The 16,916-nt window shown below is 46.4% G+C and overlaps 1 protein-coding gene across 1 annotated transcript in view; it reads left to right on the top strand.

Moving 5' to 3' along the window:
* The window catches only part of LOC116969224 (NACHT, LRR and PYD domains-containing protein 3-like), a 31,207-nt gene extending 28,906 nt beyond the window's left edge, over positions 1 to 2,301 (top strand). The window contains exons 9-13 of the mRNA XM_033016122.1: positions 257 to 343; positions 499 to 669; positions 823 to 993; positions 1,440 to 1,607; positions 1,762 to 2,301. Coding sequence (XP_032872013.1) covers positions 257 to 343; positions 499 to 669; positions 823 to 993; positions 1,440 to 1,607; positions 1,762 to 1,849 — 685 coding nt within the window. The 3' untranslated portion in view covers positions 1,850 to 2,301. The remainder of the gene's footprint in view (positions 1 to 256; positions 344 to 498; positions 670 to 822; positions 994 to 1,439; positions 1,608 to 1,761) is intronic.
* Positions 2,302 to 16,916: the final 14,615 nt, after the last annotated feature.

Raw genomic sequence — 16,916 nt, 5'->3', positions numbered from 1 at the left:
CCCCGGGTCACCAGTGGTCGACTCCGTTACCCCCCCCCCCCACCCCCCCCGGGTCACGTGTGTTCCAGCCGTTCTCTGCACGGGGAACATTTCCCGGTCGTCGGGGAATGGGTATAAATTATGAAAGTCTCCACACACCGCAACCACAGAGATTTATTCAATCATTTGCTGAGGTGCTTCCAGAAATATCAGTTTGGGAGAAGTTATCTCAGCCCGGGGTTTGTATCCGTTTGTTTCTTACTCTGTTTGTGTTTAGACTGGGAGGCAACGACCTGGGAGATTCCGGAGTGAAACTGGTGTCTGCGGCTCTGAGAAACCCGGACTGTAAAATACAGAAACTGTGGTAAGTCCCAGACTGAGAGAGATTGTGTTTACACTCACTTGGTGTCTGACACTGAACATTTTTATGGTCAGTAATGGTGTCACTGATAAACACAGGGGATTTGCACCCTCTCCTGTCTCTCTGTATCCCTCACCCTCACTCTCTCTCATCTCCAGGCTGAACAGTGTCGGTCTCACAGATTTTGGAGCCAAGGATCTTGCCTCTGCTCTCAGTACAAACTCCTCACTGACGAAGCTGGAGCTGGGTGAGAATAAACTGGGAGATTCCAGAGTGAAACTGGCATTAGCGGCTCTGAGGAACCCGGACTGTAAAATACAGATACTGGGGTAAGTCCCAGACTGAGAGAGATTGTGTTTACAGTCACTGGGTGTCTGATACTGAACATTAACATGACCAGTATTTGTGTCACCGAAAAACATTGGGGATTTGCACCGTCTGCTGTCTTTCTGTGTCCCTCACCCTCTCACTCTCATCTCCAGGCTGAACAATGTCGGTCTCACAGATTCTGGATCCGTGAATCTCGCCTCCGCTCTCAGTACAAACCCCTCACTGACGGAGCTGAACCTGAATGAGAATGAACTGGGAGATTCCGGAGTGAAACTGGTGTCTGCGGCTCTGAGGAACCCGGACTGTAAAATACAGACACTGGAGTAAGTCCTAGACTGTGAGAGATTGTGTTTACTGTCACTGGGTGTCTGATACTGAACACTAATATGATTAATAAGGAAGTGCAGATGATGGAAAATCGAAGATAGACAAAAATGCTGGAGAAACACAGCGGGTGAGGCAGTATCTATGGAGCGAAGGAAATAGGTGACGTTTCGGGTCAAGACCCTTCTTCAAACTAATGTGAGGGTGGGGGGTGGGGAGGGAAGAAGAAAGGAAGAGGCGGAGACAGTGGGCTAAGGAGAAGGGTTTCAACCCGAAACGTCGCCCATTTCCTTCGCTCCATAGATGCTGCCTCACCCGCTGAGTTTCTCCATCATTTTTGTCTAACTGAACTTTAATATGATCGGTAATTGTGTCACTGATAAGCACTGGGGATTTGCACCGTCTCCTGTCTATGTTCCTCACCCTCACTCTCTCTCATCTCCAGGCTGAACTATGTCGGTCTCACAGATTTTGGAGTCGAGGATCTCGTCTCCGCTCTCAGTGCAAAACCCTCACTGACAAAGCTGTACCTGTTGCACAACTCCCTCACAGACCGATCTGTCCCCGCTCTCCGCCGCCTCATACTGAACCACCGGAGTTTGGAGTGGATCTTGTGAGTGTTTGTGTTAATGTTTAATGTGATAAAATATCAGGGGATCTCCTGTGATTTTGTTCTGTAAGTGTTGTTGAAATATTAACCCCAGTCCCTGTTATTGACACTGTTGTTTCATCTGTTTATTTTCTCTTTATTCCTCGACTTGTTTCAGGCTGCGGTGGAATGAGTTTAGTGCAGATGGACGGAAGCAGCTGGAGAGTCTGCGGGGAACCAGACCCAGACTGAGAGTGGTCGTGTGAACATCACGGGCTGTAAACGTCACCGCCCTGGGGACTGGAATATTGTTGGCTTATTCCCCGCCCTCCCTTTCAAATGGCCTCCCTTCCCCTTAAACCCCACCGCTTCCCGGGCCGGCCGGGCTGTGATGTCAGAGGCGGCCCTGCCTGATGCCACGTGACCCGGGTACGCGGCGCTGCTACTGATGATGCCGGATATCCGGTGCTGCCCCCCAGTGGGGGACGGGGGAATTGCAGCGGGACCTGCAGGATCCCGGATGTGACTTTATCAGCTCCTGCTGTGGATTGATGGTGAAAACAGAAGCAGCAACATTGTTCAAACTGTTCATTCACACAGCAATGTATGTTACTGCTTTATCATCCGTAAATCAAATGTAAATAGTTGATGACAGTAAAGTTAGTGGATGTCTAGATGACTAATATTTGCTGAACTTAATAAACACTTGTCAATTCCAGATTCCGGCTCGAATCATTGCAAATTTGATCAGAAATATGTGACCGTCCCTATCTCCGCAATATTTACTTCACTCCTTTCTACCGCTCCCCTCCCAAATCTTTCTCCGCTGCTTTCTCTCTGTTTACCCTCCCGTACTCTTCCCCCATCTTTACCACCCTCCTGATCAACCATCAGTCTCCTGCTCCTCCCCCCTCCTGCTTCTACTCCTCTTCACTTCCTACTCAGCCCCCCTCCTCACGCCCTAGGTCTCATTCCCCCCCTCCTGATCCGCCTTTGTGCTACCATCTCCTCCTTCCCATCATTCCCTCTCTGTCTCCCCCTCCCTCTCCCCCTCATTCTGCCCCCTCATTCTACCTCCACACTCTCCCCTCTCATTCTCTCCCCTCATTCTCCTGCTACACTCTCCCCTGCCTTCTATCCCGGATACTAGCATGGATAGCAGGTTGACAGGATGGCAGAAGTCTAAAAGTGGCAATACAAGGGACTTTTCTAGTTGACTGCAAGTGATTAGGGTTCTGTCGGGTTTGGTGTTGGGGCCGCTACTCTTCACATTGCATTTTAATGATTTGGACGAGGGGTTTGAAGGCTTTGTGGCTAAGTACGGATGATACGAAATAGGTGTGTGTGTAGTGAAAGCAGGGACTCTGCAGAAGGACTTGGACAGGTTGGAAGAGTGGGCAGAGAAGGGGCAGATGGAATATAGTGCAGCAATGTGTGGAGGCATGCATTTTGGTGGTAGGAATAACGGCGTAGACTATTTTCTAAACGGTGAAAATCCGGAAATCGGAGATGCAATGGGACTTGGGAGTATTGGTGCAGGATTTATAGGTTGGTTACGTCACACCAACCAATTGTAGTGCTTTATTAATAGAAGCTCTGCCTACTATGCAGTTTATATTATCAGAATTCAGTTCATGCTGTCAGTCGAATAGCTGCTGCGTTTGCCCTAACAATATGCTGAAGTGTACTGTGAGTAAACTTTAATCAATAATGTTGCACCATGTTGTGCGACTGACTGACACTTTTATATGGTGTCAGAAGTGGGATGGCGACCACAGGCCTGTTGCCTACGCCTCCTGCACCCTGACTGAAACTGAACAACGTTACTCCCAAATCGAAAAGGGATTACTTGCCGTGGTTTTCGCCAGCACAAAATTTAAAGACTTTACTTTTGGAAAATCTGTGGCTGTGGAGACTGGTCACAATCCTAAACAAACCCATCCACGCCCCTCTGGGTTGCCTGCAACAGGTGAGGATGCAGCTACAGCGTTTTGATTTTACTATAGTCTACAAAAAGGGCAAGGACATGCACATAGCTGACACGCTATCAAGAGCCCCACGCAAAACCAGCGAACAACAGCCCTCTGAACAGGACCAGTTCTCACTAATGAAGGTATCGTATGTTCCCACTGAATGCCTAAGCAGCCTGGCAGAGCACACGGCTGCAGACGAGATTCTAAAATTGCTGTCTTCCGTCATCCGGCGTAGCTGGATAAACAACACAGTCCCCCACTCGCGATTCGCCCCTACTACCTAGTTTGCGACAACCTGGTGCTACAGGACGGCATTATAGTCAAGGGTCACAAAGCAGTTGTTGAGGACAAGTACTTTGATGCTGTCCACAGGGTCCACCCCGGTGAGGAGACAACTCTATAACAAGCGCAGAGCATGTTTTACTGGCCTGGTATGTCCAGGTACATATGTGACAGTCGAAGTCTGCGCTATCTGCAACAGCCTAGTGCCACACCAACAGAAACAACCTTTCCCCTCACAGCCGTTTCCTCCTGTGCCGTGGTCCACAGTCGCTACCGACATATTCAAATGCCGTGGAAAACACTCTTTGGTTCTCGTTGACTCGTATTCGGACTGGTTTGAAATTGATCTACTCCAAACGGTCACATCTGACATGGTCATCCAGAAGCTGTCACGCCACTTCTCCGTGCACGGTTCCCCTGCACGCCTCCTATCCGACAACGGCAGTCAGGCGGCCAGCACTTCAGAAACTTTGCTCAACTGTGGGATTTTCTACCTATCACCAGCAGCCCTCAGTTTCCACAGTCCAACGGACTTGCCGAGCGGGCTGTCCGAAGCGCAAAACAACTAATGGAGCGGTCACAATTTACTAAATCCGACGTGTACCTGGACCTGCTCAACCTAAGGAACATCGCCCGCGATCCCATACTGGGATCTCCAGCCCAACGCCTGATGTCTCGTCAAACCCGTGATGCCCTGTTTGTGCCACAGCAGTTGCTGCAGCCACAGGTCCGCACACCTCCCGTTGTCCAAAAATAACTCCAACTGAAACGCGATGCACTGAAACGATCTTTCAACAAGGTCAGCAAACCACTTAAACCTCTCTCTAGTGGGCAAGTTGTTCGGCTTCAGACTCGCAAGAGCTATGGCCGTTTAGATCACAGTCACAGCCCTGCCAAAGAACCGCGCTCATACCTGGTTAGCGCGGACGGGGGCCCTTTACAGACGCAACCGTCAACCTCTTCCTGTGTTGGAACCACGTCCGTATCCAGAGGTCACACGTTTGATGTACCCTCTCATTGCAGGGCTGACTGCTCCCTTGCGCCCAGTTGCTGCAGAACACTGACCGTGCCCCCTGCGGCCTTTCCACAATGTTCGGCGCCCCGCTCGCCCGTTTCGCTGCCTCCACTCTACGGGTCTCCGATACCGCCCCCGGTTACTTCCCCAGTCAGTTCCCCGGTGAGAGGAGGAGACGTGGATTTATACCGCACAAGCGGCGGATGGGTCTGTAGACCACCCCTTAGATATGGAGATTTTGTGTAAATATCTATACGTCCCAGTATGTGTTAGTACACATTTTCTGCTACCGTATTATTTAGTCATCATGTATTAATGTGTTTCTGCTTATTGGCTTCCATTTTAGTTGTGCTTTATTTCATTTCTACAAGGAAAGATGTAGATTGGTTACTTCACACCAACCAATAACTGCTACGCTTGCCTTAACAATATGCTGAAGGGTACTGTGAGTAAACTGTAATAAATAATGTTATACCGAGTGACTGACTCTTTTACAGATTCCCAAAAAGTAAATCTGCAAGTTGAATCGGTAGTAAAGAAAGCAAACTCAATGCCCGCTAGCATTTATTTCAAGAGGGCTTGTTTGCAAAAACAGGGATGTAACGCTGAGGCTCAATAAGGCACTGGTAAGGCAACATTTGGAATATTGTGAGCAATTTTGGGCACCTTGTCTGAGGAAAGATGTGCTGGCTCTGTAGAGGGCCCAGAGGAGGTTTACAAGAATGTCCCTGGGAATGAGTAGGTTAACCTATCATGAGCGTTTGTCGGTACTCGCTGGAGTTTAGAATAATTGAACGTTTACACCTCATTGAAACGTACAGTATAGTGAAAGGCTTGGATAGAGTGGATGTGGAGAGGATTGGACAGGCCTGTTTTTTATGTTTCTATGTTTCATGTATTTCGTGTTTTTATGACTGTTGGCAGATCAATTTCCCTCCTGGGATCAATAAAGTTCAAACTATCATATCGTTTCATGCTGTGTATCTAAACTAAACTGAACTAAACATCCCCTGGACCCTCTCCCAAGCCAGCACATCCTTCCTCAGATATGGGGCTCAACACTGCTCACAATACTTCAAATGTGGGTTCTCCATTTACTACATCAATCATCCGGATATATAAAGATATTCTTAGAAACATAGAAAATAGGTGCAGGAGGAGGTCATTCGGCCCTTCGAGCCAGCACCACCATTGATTGTGATCATGGCTGATCGTCCCCAATCAATAACCCGTGCCTGCCTTCTCCCCACATCCATTGATTCAACTAACCCCTGGAGCTCTATATAACTCTTACATTAAAATAATATAATATAGGGTAAAAAGACGATATTAAAATTGAAAAAGGCCGACCATTTATTTTGTGGACAACACGTCACGTCAACAACACGTCACGTCAACAAACCTCATGTCAAAAACCTTGGCGTGATATTTGACTCGGCACTGAAATTTGACAAAGAAGTCAATGCCATGGTAAAAGCTAGATTCTTCCAGCTTCGGACGATAGCTAAAATAAAACAATTCCTCCAGTTTGACGACCTCGAAAAGATCATCCACACATTTACCTCCTCACGCCTCGATTACTGCAACTCCCTTTACACTGGGATCAGCCAAACTTCCCTGTTCCGCCTGCAACTGGTCCAAAACGCCGCAGCGAGACTCCTGACGGGCACCCGAAAAAGGGACCACATCACCCCGACCCTGACCTCTCTCCACTGGCTCCCTGTGCAGTTCCGTGTAAATTTCAAGATCCTTCTTTATGTCTACAAAGCCCTTAACAGGCTTGTCCCCACCTGCATCAAAAGTCAACTTAGCCACCACACCATCTCCAGGTCCCTCCAGATGTTACTGAACATCCCGCCGTCTAGGCATCAGCTCAGGGGCCTTTGCGGTTGCAGCTCCGAGACTGTGGAACAGCATCCCTCTTCCCATCAGAACTGCCCCCTCCATCGAGATGGTCGAGACGTAAAATTTATCTTTACTCTCAAGCCTTTCTTGACATCCTCTTTTTGTTCCTTGTCATGTTTTAGTTAATTTTGTTTTATTAAGTTGTGTATGTGTGTGGGTGGGGTGGGAGAAACATGTTTTGGTCTCTTCCTTCAGGGGACACGACTTTTTTTTCGGTCGTATTCCCCGTCCCCGTCTCCGGTCTGCGCCGAGGCCTAATGGCGGAGCTGGCGGCCTCGGTGCTGTGGTGGCAGCAGCGGAGGCCCGACACGGCCCCGGTGCTGTAGCGGCGGCAGTGGCAGCAGCAGCGGAGACCCGACTCGGCCCCGAAGCTGTGGCGGCGGCAGTGGCAGCAGCAGCGGAGACCCGACTCGGCCCCGAAGCTGTGGCGGCGGCAGTGGCAGCGGCAGCGGAGACCCGACTCGGTCCCGAAGCTGTGGCGGCGGCAGTGGAGACCCGACTCGGCCCCGAAGCTGTGGCGGCGGCAGTGGAGACCCGACTCGGCCCCGAAGCTGTGGCGGCGTCAGTGGAGACCCGACTCGGTCCCGAAGCTGTGGCGGCGGCAGTGGAGACCCGACTCGGTCCCGAAGCTGTGGCGGCGGCAGTGGAGACCCGACTCGGCCCCGAAGCTGTGGCGGCGGCAGTGGAGACCCGACTCGGCCCCGAAGCTGTGGCGGCGGCAGTGGAGACCCGACTCGGCCCCGAAGCTGTGGCGGCGGCAGTGGAGACCCGACTCGGCCCCGAAGCTGTGGCGGCGGCAGCAGCGGCAGCGGAGACCCGACTCGGCCCCGGTGATGTAGCGGCGGCAGCAGCCATAGCGGAGACCCGACTCGGCCCCGGATCTGTAGCGGTGGCAGCAGCGGCAGCGGAGACCCGACTCGGCCCCGGAGCTGTAGCGTTGGGAGCATCGGCAGCGGAGACCCGACTCGGCCCCGGTGCTGTAGCGGCGGCAGCGGCAGCTGAGACCCGACACGGCCCCGAAGCTGTGGCGGAGGCAGCGGCAGCGGAGACCCGACTCGGCCTCTGAGCTGTGGCGGCTGCGGCAACGGAGACCCGACTCGGCCCCGGAACCGTGGCGCGGCAGCGAAGACCCGACTCGGACTAGGAGCTGTGGCGGCGGCAGCGACCACCCGCGGAGTTTGAACCGTCGCCTCGGCGCAGAGGGAGAACAAAGAGGGAAGAGACAGAGACTTTAAGATTTTGCCTTCCACCACAGTGAGGAGGTGTTTGGTGAACTCACTGTGGTGGATGTTAAATTTGTGTTGATTGTGTGTTTTTTGTCATTTTTTAATTATATGTATGACTGCAGGGAAACGAAATTTCGTTCAGACCGAAAGGTCTGAATGACAATAAACGAATCTAATCTAATCTAATCTAATCTAATCTCTGAGGGAGGGCTATATGTATGTATTTATGTATGTACTTAATCTATTGTATAACGTTGTATACACTGTTGTATAACGTTAGTACCTCCACCAATGTGAAGCACTTTGGTCAAGGAGAGTTGTTTTTTAAATGTGCTATCGAAATAAAAGTGACTTGCGTTGACTTGAACACTCCCACCTGGTGGTAGCCAGCCGCAAGTACAAGTTATGTTATTTTGTGGACAACACTCCCACCCAGTGGTGGCCCGCCGCAATGACAGGACCTGTTATTTTGTGCTCACTTTGACATTCGTTCTACATCTGTATTTATAGACAACAGGATATTTTATGAATAAAATAGGTTTTTAATTCTAAAGCTAGCTAGACAAACAGGCGGTGCTTTGGTGTGATGATGAGCCTTCATCAATTGTGGACCTAGAGGTGACTTTATTACTTCATAAGTTCTCGGACGGATTCTTGATTAGCGCGGGTATCAGGGATTATGGGGAGAAGGCAGGATAATGGGGTTGAGAGGGAAAGATAGATCAGCCATGATTGAATGGACGAATAGACTCGATGGGTCGAAAGGCCTAACTTTGCTCCTATCGCATATAAACATGAACAGGGGGTCACAGTTTAAGAATAAGGGGTGGGCCATTTAGTGCTGAGATGAGGAAAAACCTTTTCCCCCAGAGAGTTGTGAATCTGGAATTCTCTGCCACAGAAGGCAGAGGACGTTGATTCACTGGATGTTTTCAAGAGAAAGTTGGAAAAAGTTCTTGGGGCTCAAGGATTCAAGGGATATGGGGAGACGGCAGGAACGGGGTACTGATTGTGGATGATCAGCCATGGTCATATTGAATGGTAGTGCTGGCATGAAGGGCCGAATGGTGTCTACTCCTGCATCTATTGTCTATGTTTCTATGAATTAAAGTGTTGTGGATAAAATACAGGGGACCTGTCATTGCGTCGAGCAACCACGGGGTGGGAGTGTTGACCATGGAATAACAGGACCTGGAATTGCAGCGGGACACTACTAGATGGGAGTGTTGACCACGGAATAGCAGGACTTCCCATTGTGCCACGAGGAGAGTGTCCACAGTTCATGGCAAGACCCTGAACAGCATCGATGTACAGAGGGATCTTGGAGTCCACCAGGGCCTGGTGGACTCCAAGTTTTTTCACGATGTAACTAGGAAAATGGACAAGGGAGAGCCAGTGGATGTAACGTACCTGGACTTTCAGAAAGCATTTGATAAGGTCCCACATAGGAGATTAGTGGGCAAAATTAGGGCACATGGTATTGGGGGTAGAGTGCTGAAATGGATAGAGAAGTGGTTGGCAGACAGGAAACAAAGAGTAGGGATTAACGGGTCCCATTCAGAATGGCAGGCAGTGACTAGTGGGGTACCGCAAGGCTCAGTGCTGGGACTGCAGCTATTTACAATATACATCAATGATTTGGATGGGATTCAAAGTAACATTAACAAATTTGCAGATGACACAAAGCTGTGTGGCAGTGTGAACTGTGAGGAGGATGCTATGAGAATGCAGGGTGACTTGGACAGGTTGGGGGAGTGGGCAGATGCATGGCAGATGAAGATTAATGCGGATAAATGTGATGTTATCCACTTTGGTAGCAAAAACAGGAAGGCAGATTACTATCTAAATGACGTCTAGTTGTGATAATGGGAAGTACAACGGGATCTGGGGGTCCTTGTACATCAGTCTATGAAAGTAAGCATGCATGTACAGCAGGCAGTGAAGAAAGTGAATGGCATGTTGGCCTTTATAACAAGAGGAATCGAATATATGAGCAAAACGGTCCTTCTGCAGTTGTACAGAGCCCTAGTGAGACCACACCTGGAGTATTGTGTGCTGTTTTGGTCCCCTAATTTGAGGAAGGACATTCTTGCTATTGAGGGAGTGCAGCATAGGTTTACAAGGTTAATACCCGGGATGGCGGGACTGTCATATGCTGAGAGAATGGAGCAGCTGGGCTTGTACACTCTGGAGTTTAGAAGGATGAGAGGAGATCTCATTGAAGAATATAAAATTGTTAAGGGTTTGGACACGCTAGAGGCAGGAAACATGTTCCCGATGTTGGGGGAGTTGAGCTGTAACCTGTAAAGCAAAATGGGGTATGGAAGATGAAAGAATGGTGGAATGGAGCGCTCAGTTGATATTCTGCATTTGAGGCATTATGCTCCTATACTCTCTCGTTGATAAATATAAATACATATACATAAAATAAAAGGATCTGTCATGGCCATTTGGCCTGTTTTACATGTCACTGATGATGGCATGTACCTTTAAATTTTAGACTGCCCGTTATATTGTGGGTGGGATTTGTGACGTGTTTTGGTGCGTGTTTGGAGCTTAGATGCTTGCGCAGAAGTCTAGTTTTTTGATTAGTTTGGAGAGACGATGAAGAAGGTTAATCCTTCGAACATGTCAATGTTACGGAGACACGAGGAGTTTTGTAATGTTTCAAGTTGCAAGTTGGAATTCAAGGAAGATTGCAATAACGAGTCGGAAGAAACTTTGATGTATCTTGCTGTTTACCATCAACAATAAAGGGAGGAGGTGGAGGGGGAGAAGGAGAAGGAGGAGGAGGGGGGGAGGAGGAGGGGGGGGAGGAGGAGGAGGGAGATGGGGGAGATGGAGGAGGAGGAGGAGGTGGAGGGGGAGGAGGGAGATGGGGGAGATGGAGGAGGAGGAGGAGTAGGAGGGGGGCACCGGGAGACAGTATGTGAATTTTTCTTTTACGAAGATCAGGCCGCAGCATTTCCATTTCGAGGGCTTCTGCTCAATTGGGAGTTAAAGCTGAGTTAGCTGCGCTCTCAATAGAAGCGGGTGCTATGAAGAAAAAACATGAGATCGAGCGGGATCAAGAAGTCAAGGAGAGACAAAAAGAAGAGATAACGCAACAGCGAGATGAGATGAGGCGATGTAAGGAACAACTGGAGTTAGACACAAAGATGGCAGTGGCCAAAGCCAAGAAGGACATACTGGAAAATGAGGGGTCAAGATGCACCTCTAGATCGTCGAAGCCGATGAGCTCTAGACCAAGAGGAAAAACTGCTCAGAGTGAATTGGCAGTTGGACCGATTCCACGCTCAAGGTACAACGGATACCTTCGCTTGGAAAACCTAAATATTTTGGGTAAAACTTCATCTCAGCAAATGGGTGCAAAATTGAAACCAACTGCTATTGGAGTGTCCGTACAAGCTTGAGACAGATCAATAACGGACCATGCTATTCCAAGGCCTAAGGCACAGGCTCGAGCAAGCCAGTTTGAGCCAAGACCTGTTTATCAACAGGTGGAGTCAAGCCAAGGGAATCAGGATGGATTATTGGCACTGTTGAATAGGCAAACTGAATTCAACGAGATTATAGCTTGACAAAATACCTCTCTCATTCTACCACCAGTAGAAATTCCTACGTATGGTGGAGATCCTTTGGAGTATGAAACTTTCGTAAGGGCACTAGAGGAGGTATTAGAAACGAAAGTTAAGGATGAAAAATAGCACTTACGATTTCTGGTGAAGTACACAAGTGGAAGTGTGAAGGTACTTGTTAAAAGTTGTCAGATGGAGCCAGGCGACCAGGGCTATAAAAAGGCGAGAAGATTACTTGAAGAACGTTGTGGTGATGAACAGAGGATTGCGAATGCATACATTGAGATGGCCAATGCTTGGAAAGGAATCAAGCCAGAAGATGGGGGGAAATTGAGTGATTATGCAATATTTCTGAGCGATTGTTGCAGCTCGATGAAAAACGTCGGCTACATGGAGGAAATGAATCTTGCAAGTAATATTAGAATCATCATTTGCATGTTGCCCAGAATGAGAGAAAAGTGGAGAGATGGAGCAGGCAAAATATGAGATGAGAGCAAACAAGTAGCCAGGCTACCTGACCTGGTGGAATTTTTAGAAAGAGAAGTACGGTACATGTCAGACACATACCACGGAACTATTGAAGATCGCAAACCACTTGCAACTTATAAAGGTTTTATCTTTACCAAAACTAAAGAAAGAAAAGCAATTTTGCTACCACTATAATACCTAACAAGACTGTTGCCATAGAAGATGCACCGACTATTAAGAAGGGATTTTGTCCGTTTTGTGATGAAGTGGGTCATAAAATGGTGTCGTAAATTTAAAGAGAAAAAATATGAAGAAAAGATGGAGTTTTTAAAAAGGAATGGAATCTGCTATGGATTTTTGAAAAAGGGAGCACATGGTAAAAAACTGTAAGGGAAACAATGTTGCAAACATATGCATTTCTGGACCACGGAAGTTCAGCTACTTTTTGTACAGAGAATTTGATGAGAAGGCTGGACATTACTGGAGAGAAAGTTAAAATTCAAATGCGTACCATGAATAAAGAGAAAGAGTACCCTAGTCATTACATTACAAATATGGAGATATCCAGTTTAGATATCCTAATCTGAGGAAGGACATTCTTGCCATAGAGGGAGTACAGAGAAGGTTCACCAGACTGATTCCTGGGATGTCAGGAGTTTCATATGAAGAAAGACTGGATAGACTCGGCTTGTACTCGCTAGAATTTAGAAGATTGAGGGGGGATCTTATAGAAACTTACAAAATTCTTAAGGGGTTGGACAGGCTAGATGCAGGAAGATTGTTTCCGATGTTGGGGCAGTCCAGAACAAGGGGTCACAGTTTAAGGATAAAGGGGAAATCTTTTAGGACTGAGATGAGAAAAACATTTTTTACACAGAGAGTGGTGAATCTCTGGAATTCTCTGCCACAGAATGCAGTTGAGGCCAGTTCATTGGCTATATTTAAGAGGGAGTTAGATGTGGCCCTTGCGGCTAAAGGGATCAGGGGGTCTGGAGAGAAAGCAGGTACAGGATACTGAGTTGGATGATCAGCCATGATCATATTTTATCAATATCATATCAATATCATGGCGGTGCAGGCTCGAAGGGCTGAATGGCCCACTCCTGCACCTATTTTCTATGTTTCTATGGATAAAAATAATGTTATTCCAATTTCAGAGGTTTTTGCACATGGAACTATGCCTGTTGGTCATCAGAATATACCCATATGTGAAGACTTAAAGCAATGGCCTAACCTGAAGGATGTCAAAATATCAAAGATAAATTATGATATTGATTTGCTTATTGGAACGAATGCTCTAAAAGCATTGTAACCTGTACAGATTGTTAGGAGCCTACTTGGATGGGTTATCTATGGCTCCTTGAGCAAGAATAGGGGAAAGGTTGCCAGGTGAACTGCCGTGCTGTTGCTGTTAACCAAATATCTACGGGTAAATTGGAAAAGCTGTTAATGAAGCAATATAATCATGACTTCAATGAAAGTACAAGCAAAGAATCTGAAGAAATGTCCAGAGAAGAATTAAAATTCTTGGATATTATGAACTATTCAGTTAAGATGATCAATGGACGTTATTGTTTGAACTTACCTTTCAAGCAAGAAAGTGTTAGTTTACCGAATAATCGTCATCTGGCAGAACAGCGTATCCTGAATTTGAAACGTAAGTTTGCTAAGAACACGAAATTGCAAGAGGAATATACATCCTTCTTACAGGATATGATTGATAATGATTATGCCGAAATAGTACCAACGAATCAATTATATCGAGATGATGGAGAGCTCTGGTATATTCCGCACCATGGGGTGTGTCACTCAAAGAAAGGGACATTGAGGGTGGTCTTTGACTGCGCTGCAGTCTTTAAAGGGACATCGCTTAACAGTGAACTACTGCAAGGTCCAGTCTTTACCAACTCACTCATTGGAGTTCTCATCAAATTTAGGCAAGAACCGATTGCTTTAATGGCTGACATCAGATCGATGTTTCATCATGTGAAAGTAGCTGGTAAACATTGATTACCTGCGATTCTTATGGTGGCCTGAAGGGGATGTGCAGCAAGTTCTTGTTGATTTACCGGATGAAAGTACATCTCTTTGGAACTGTGTCATCTCCACGTTGTGCGAATTTCGCTTTAAGGAAGCCCGCAGAGGATAATAAAGATTATTTCCCAGAGGAGGTAAATTCCACTTTGAAAAATAATTTCTATGTGGACGATTGGCTAAAATCCATATCTACTGAGCAGGAGGCAATTCAAATGGTAAAACACCTGACCTCTCTCTGCAATAAGGGAGGATTTGTACTTACCAAGTGGATCAGCAACAATCGTGCTGTTTTGGAAATCATTCCACCAGATGACAGAGCTGAAGAAACCAAGGAGTTGGATTTAGATAAAGACAACTTGCCAATGGAAAGGGCACTGGGACTGCACTGGTGCGTGGAAACGGATGTGTTCAAGTTTAAATTGTCGATTCAGGAGCGACCATGTACAAGAAGGGGTATCTGATCTGTGATTGGCTCAATATACGACCCTTTGGAATTTCTTGCTGCCAGCCAAGTTAATTTTACAAAATCTTTGTAAGGAAAAACTTGGATGGGATGAGAGTATAACTCAAACATCCTCGCACCGTTGGACAGAATGGTTAACAGACCTCCATAAAATTTCAAAGTTTAATGTGGATCGGTGTATAAAGCCTAAAAACTTTGGTAAGATCAGAAGTGCACAATTGCATCGTTTTTCGGATGCCAGTGAAAGTGGTTACGGGACTGTTTCATATTTAATACTGCAAAATGTTAACAAAAGAGTACATGTTGCATTCTTAATGGGAAATGCCAGAGTAGCACCACTGAAGCAAATGACGATTCCCAGAATGGAACTTACAGCAGCAGTCTTGGCTGTCAACATTGACATAATGCTGCAAAAGGAACTACAATTTCAACTGGAAGAATCTTTCTTCTGGACCTATAGCACCACGGTTCTGAAATACATCAATAATGAAAACAAACGCTTTATGACATTTGTAGCAAATAGAGTCTCCTTTGCATTGGGAGCTGCTAATGTTTCTCAATGGAGATAAGTTAGCACAAAAGAAAATCCTGCGGACGAAGCCTCTAGAGCAATGGTTCCCAACCTTTTTTTAGCTCATGGCCCCCTTGGGATGTTTTAATTTTTCTGTGGCCCCCTGACATTATTAGCGGAAAAAAAATACTTCAATATTATAATACCTTCCATACAAATATCAGTGTCTATTAATTGCACATATATTCTCTTTTATTCTATTCCACAAACATAAAAAATATTTAAACTACACAGATTTACATTTATTAGAACTGAAATTTAGGAGGCAACCGTGTACAAGAAGGTAGCTCTGTGGCCCCCTTCATTGAACCTGTGGCCCCCTAAATCCCCCAAAAATTCTGTGACCCCCCTGAAATTTGCCATGAAATGGCCCCAGGTTGGGAATCACTGCTCTAGAGGATAAATGGCAAATTGCGTTCTAGAAATGGATCAATGGGCCAAAGTTTCTTCGTGGAACAAGCAGAGAATGGCCAAAGCTTGAACTCGGATTTGAAATCTCTGTAAATGATCCGGAAATTAAGCAAAACATTTGGGTGAATGTGATTGCTAAAGCCACATATGACACCTGGTTTCTTAAAATAAAAACAAGATTATTGCTGGCGGCTCGGAAAAGGAGACAAATTACAGAGAGTATCCTGGAAGAGAATCCTGATAAACAGGGTTTAGTCTTGATGATCTCCTCAAGGCGGAAAATGCGATCATCTCTTTCTGTCAAAGACAGAAATACAAAGAAGAAATATTAACTTTTGAAGCTGGAGGACAGGGGGTAAAAAGAAACAGTCAATTTTACAAGCTCGACCCAGTCTGGGAGGAAGGTCTTCTGCGGATGGGTGGTCGCCTAAACAAATTGGCAATGCCCGTAAAAACTAAACGTCCTATCATTCTCTCAAAGGACTTTTTCATAACGACATTATTATTACGACATATTCATGAACAAGTTGGACATGGAGGAAAAAATTATATGTTATCCCAACTTCGTAAAAAAAATATTGGGTTGGCAAGGCTAATTCTGCAGCAAGAAAGATAATAAAAAAATGTGTTATGTGCAGGCGACAGCGTGGGAAACTTGGTACCCAGAAAATGTCAGACTTGCGTTTGGAGAGGAACACTCTGGATAAACCTCCGTTCACAGATGTGGGGGTGGATTATTTTGGTCCTATGAAGGTTAAGAGAGGACGAAGCTTTGAGAAAAGGTATGGTGTGATCTTCACTTGTATGGCAAGTAGAGCAGTGCATCTTGAAGTCGCATCTACGCTTCACACGGACTCCTGTATTCATGCATTAAGATTTATCTGTCGACGAGGTCATGTTTTTTCGTTAAGATCGGATAATTGTTCAAATTTCGTTGGAGCGGAAAGGGAACTAAAAGAGGCCATCAAAGGCTTAAATCAGGATAAGATCCAAAATACTATGCGTCAACAAGGCATAAAATGGAGCTTTAATCCTCCGATGGGTTCTCATCATGGTGGTATGTGGGAACGATTAATTCGCATGGTACGAAATATGCTGCGCTCCGTTCTTAGACAACAAATTTTGGATAATGAAGGGTTGCAAACACTGTTCTGTGAAATTGAGTCGATTTTAAATGATCGACCTATTACTAAGAGTTCTGATGACCCGAATGACCTGGAAGTACTGACACCAACTCATATTCTTCTGTTGAAAACCAATCCAACACTACCACCTGGGCTTTTTGTAAAAGAGGATTTGTATATGAGACGTAGATGGAAACAAGTACAATATATGGCAAATCTTATTTGGAGGAGATGGATACAAGAGTATTTGCCTTTGATCCAAGAACGACAACGATGGTTA

This window comes from Amblyraja radiata, unplaced genomic scaffold (genome assembly GCF_010909765.2).
Source record: "Amblyraja radiata isolate CabotCenter1 unplaced genomic scaffold, sAmbRad1.1.pri S128, whole genome shotgun sequence".
In the NCBI taxonomy this organism is placed as follows: domain Eukaryota; kingdom Metazoa; phylum Chordata; class Chondrichthyes; order Rajiformes; family Rajidae; genus Amblyraja; species Amblyraja radiata.
This window is presented reverse-complemented; position numbering and strand designations above follow the sequence as displayed.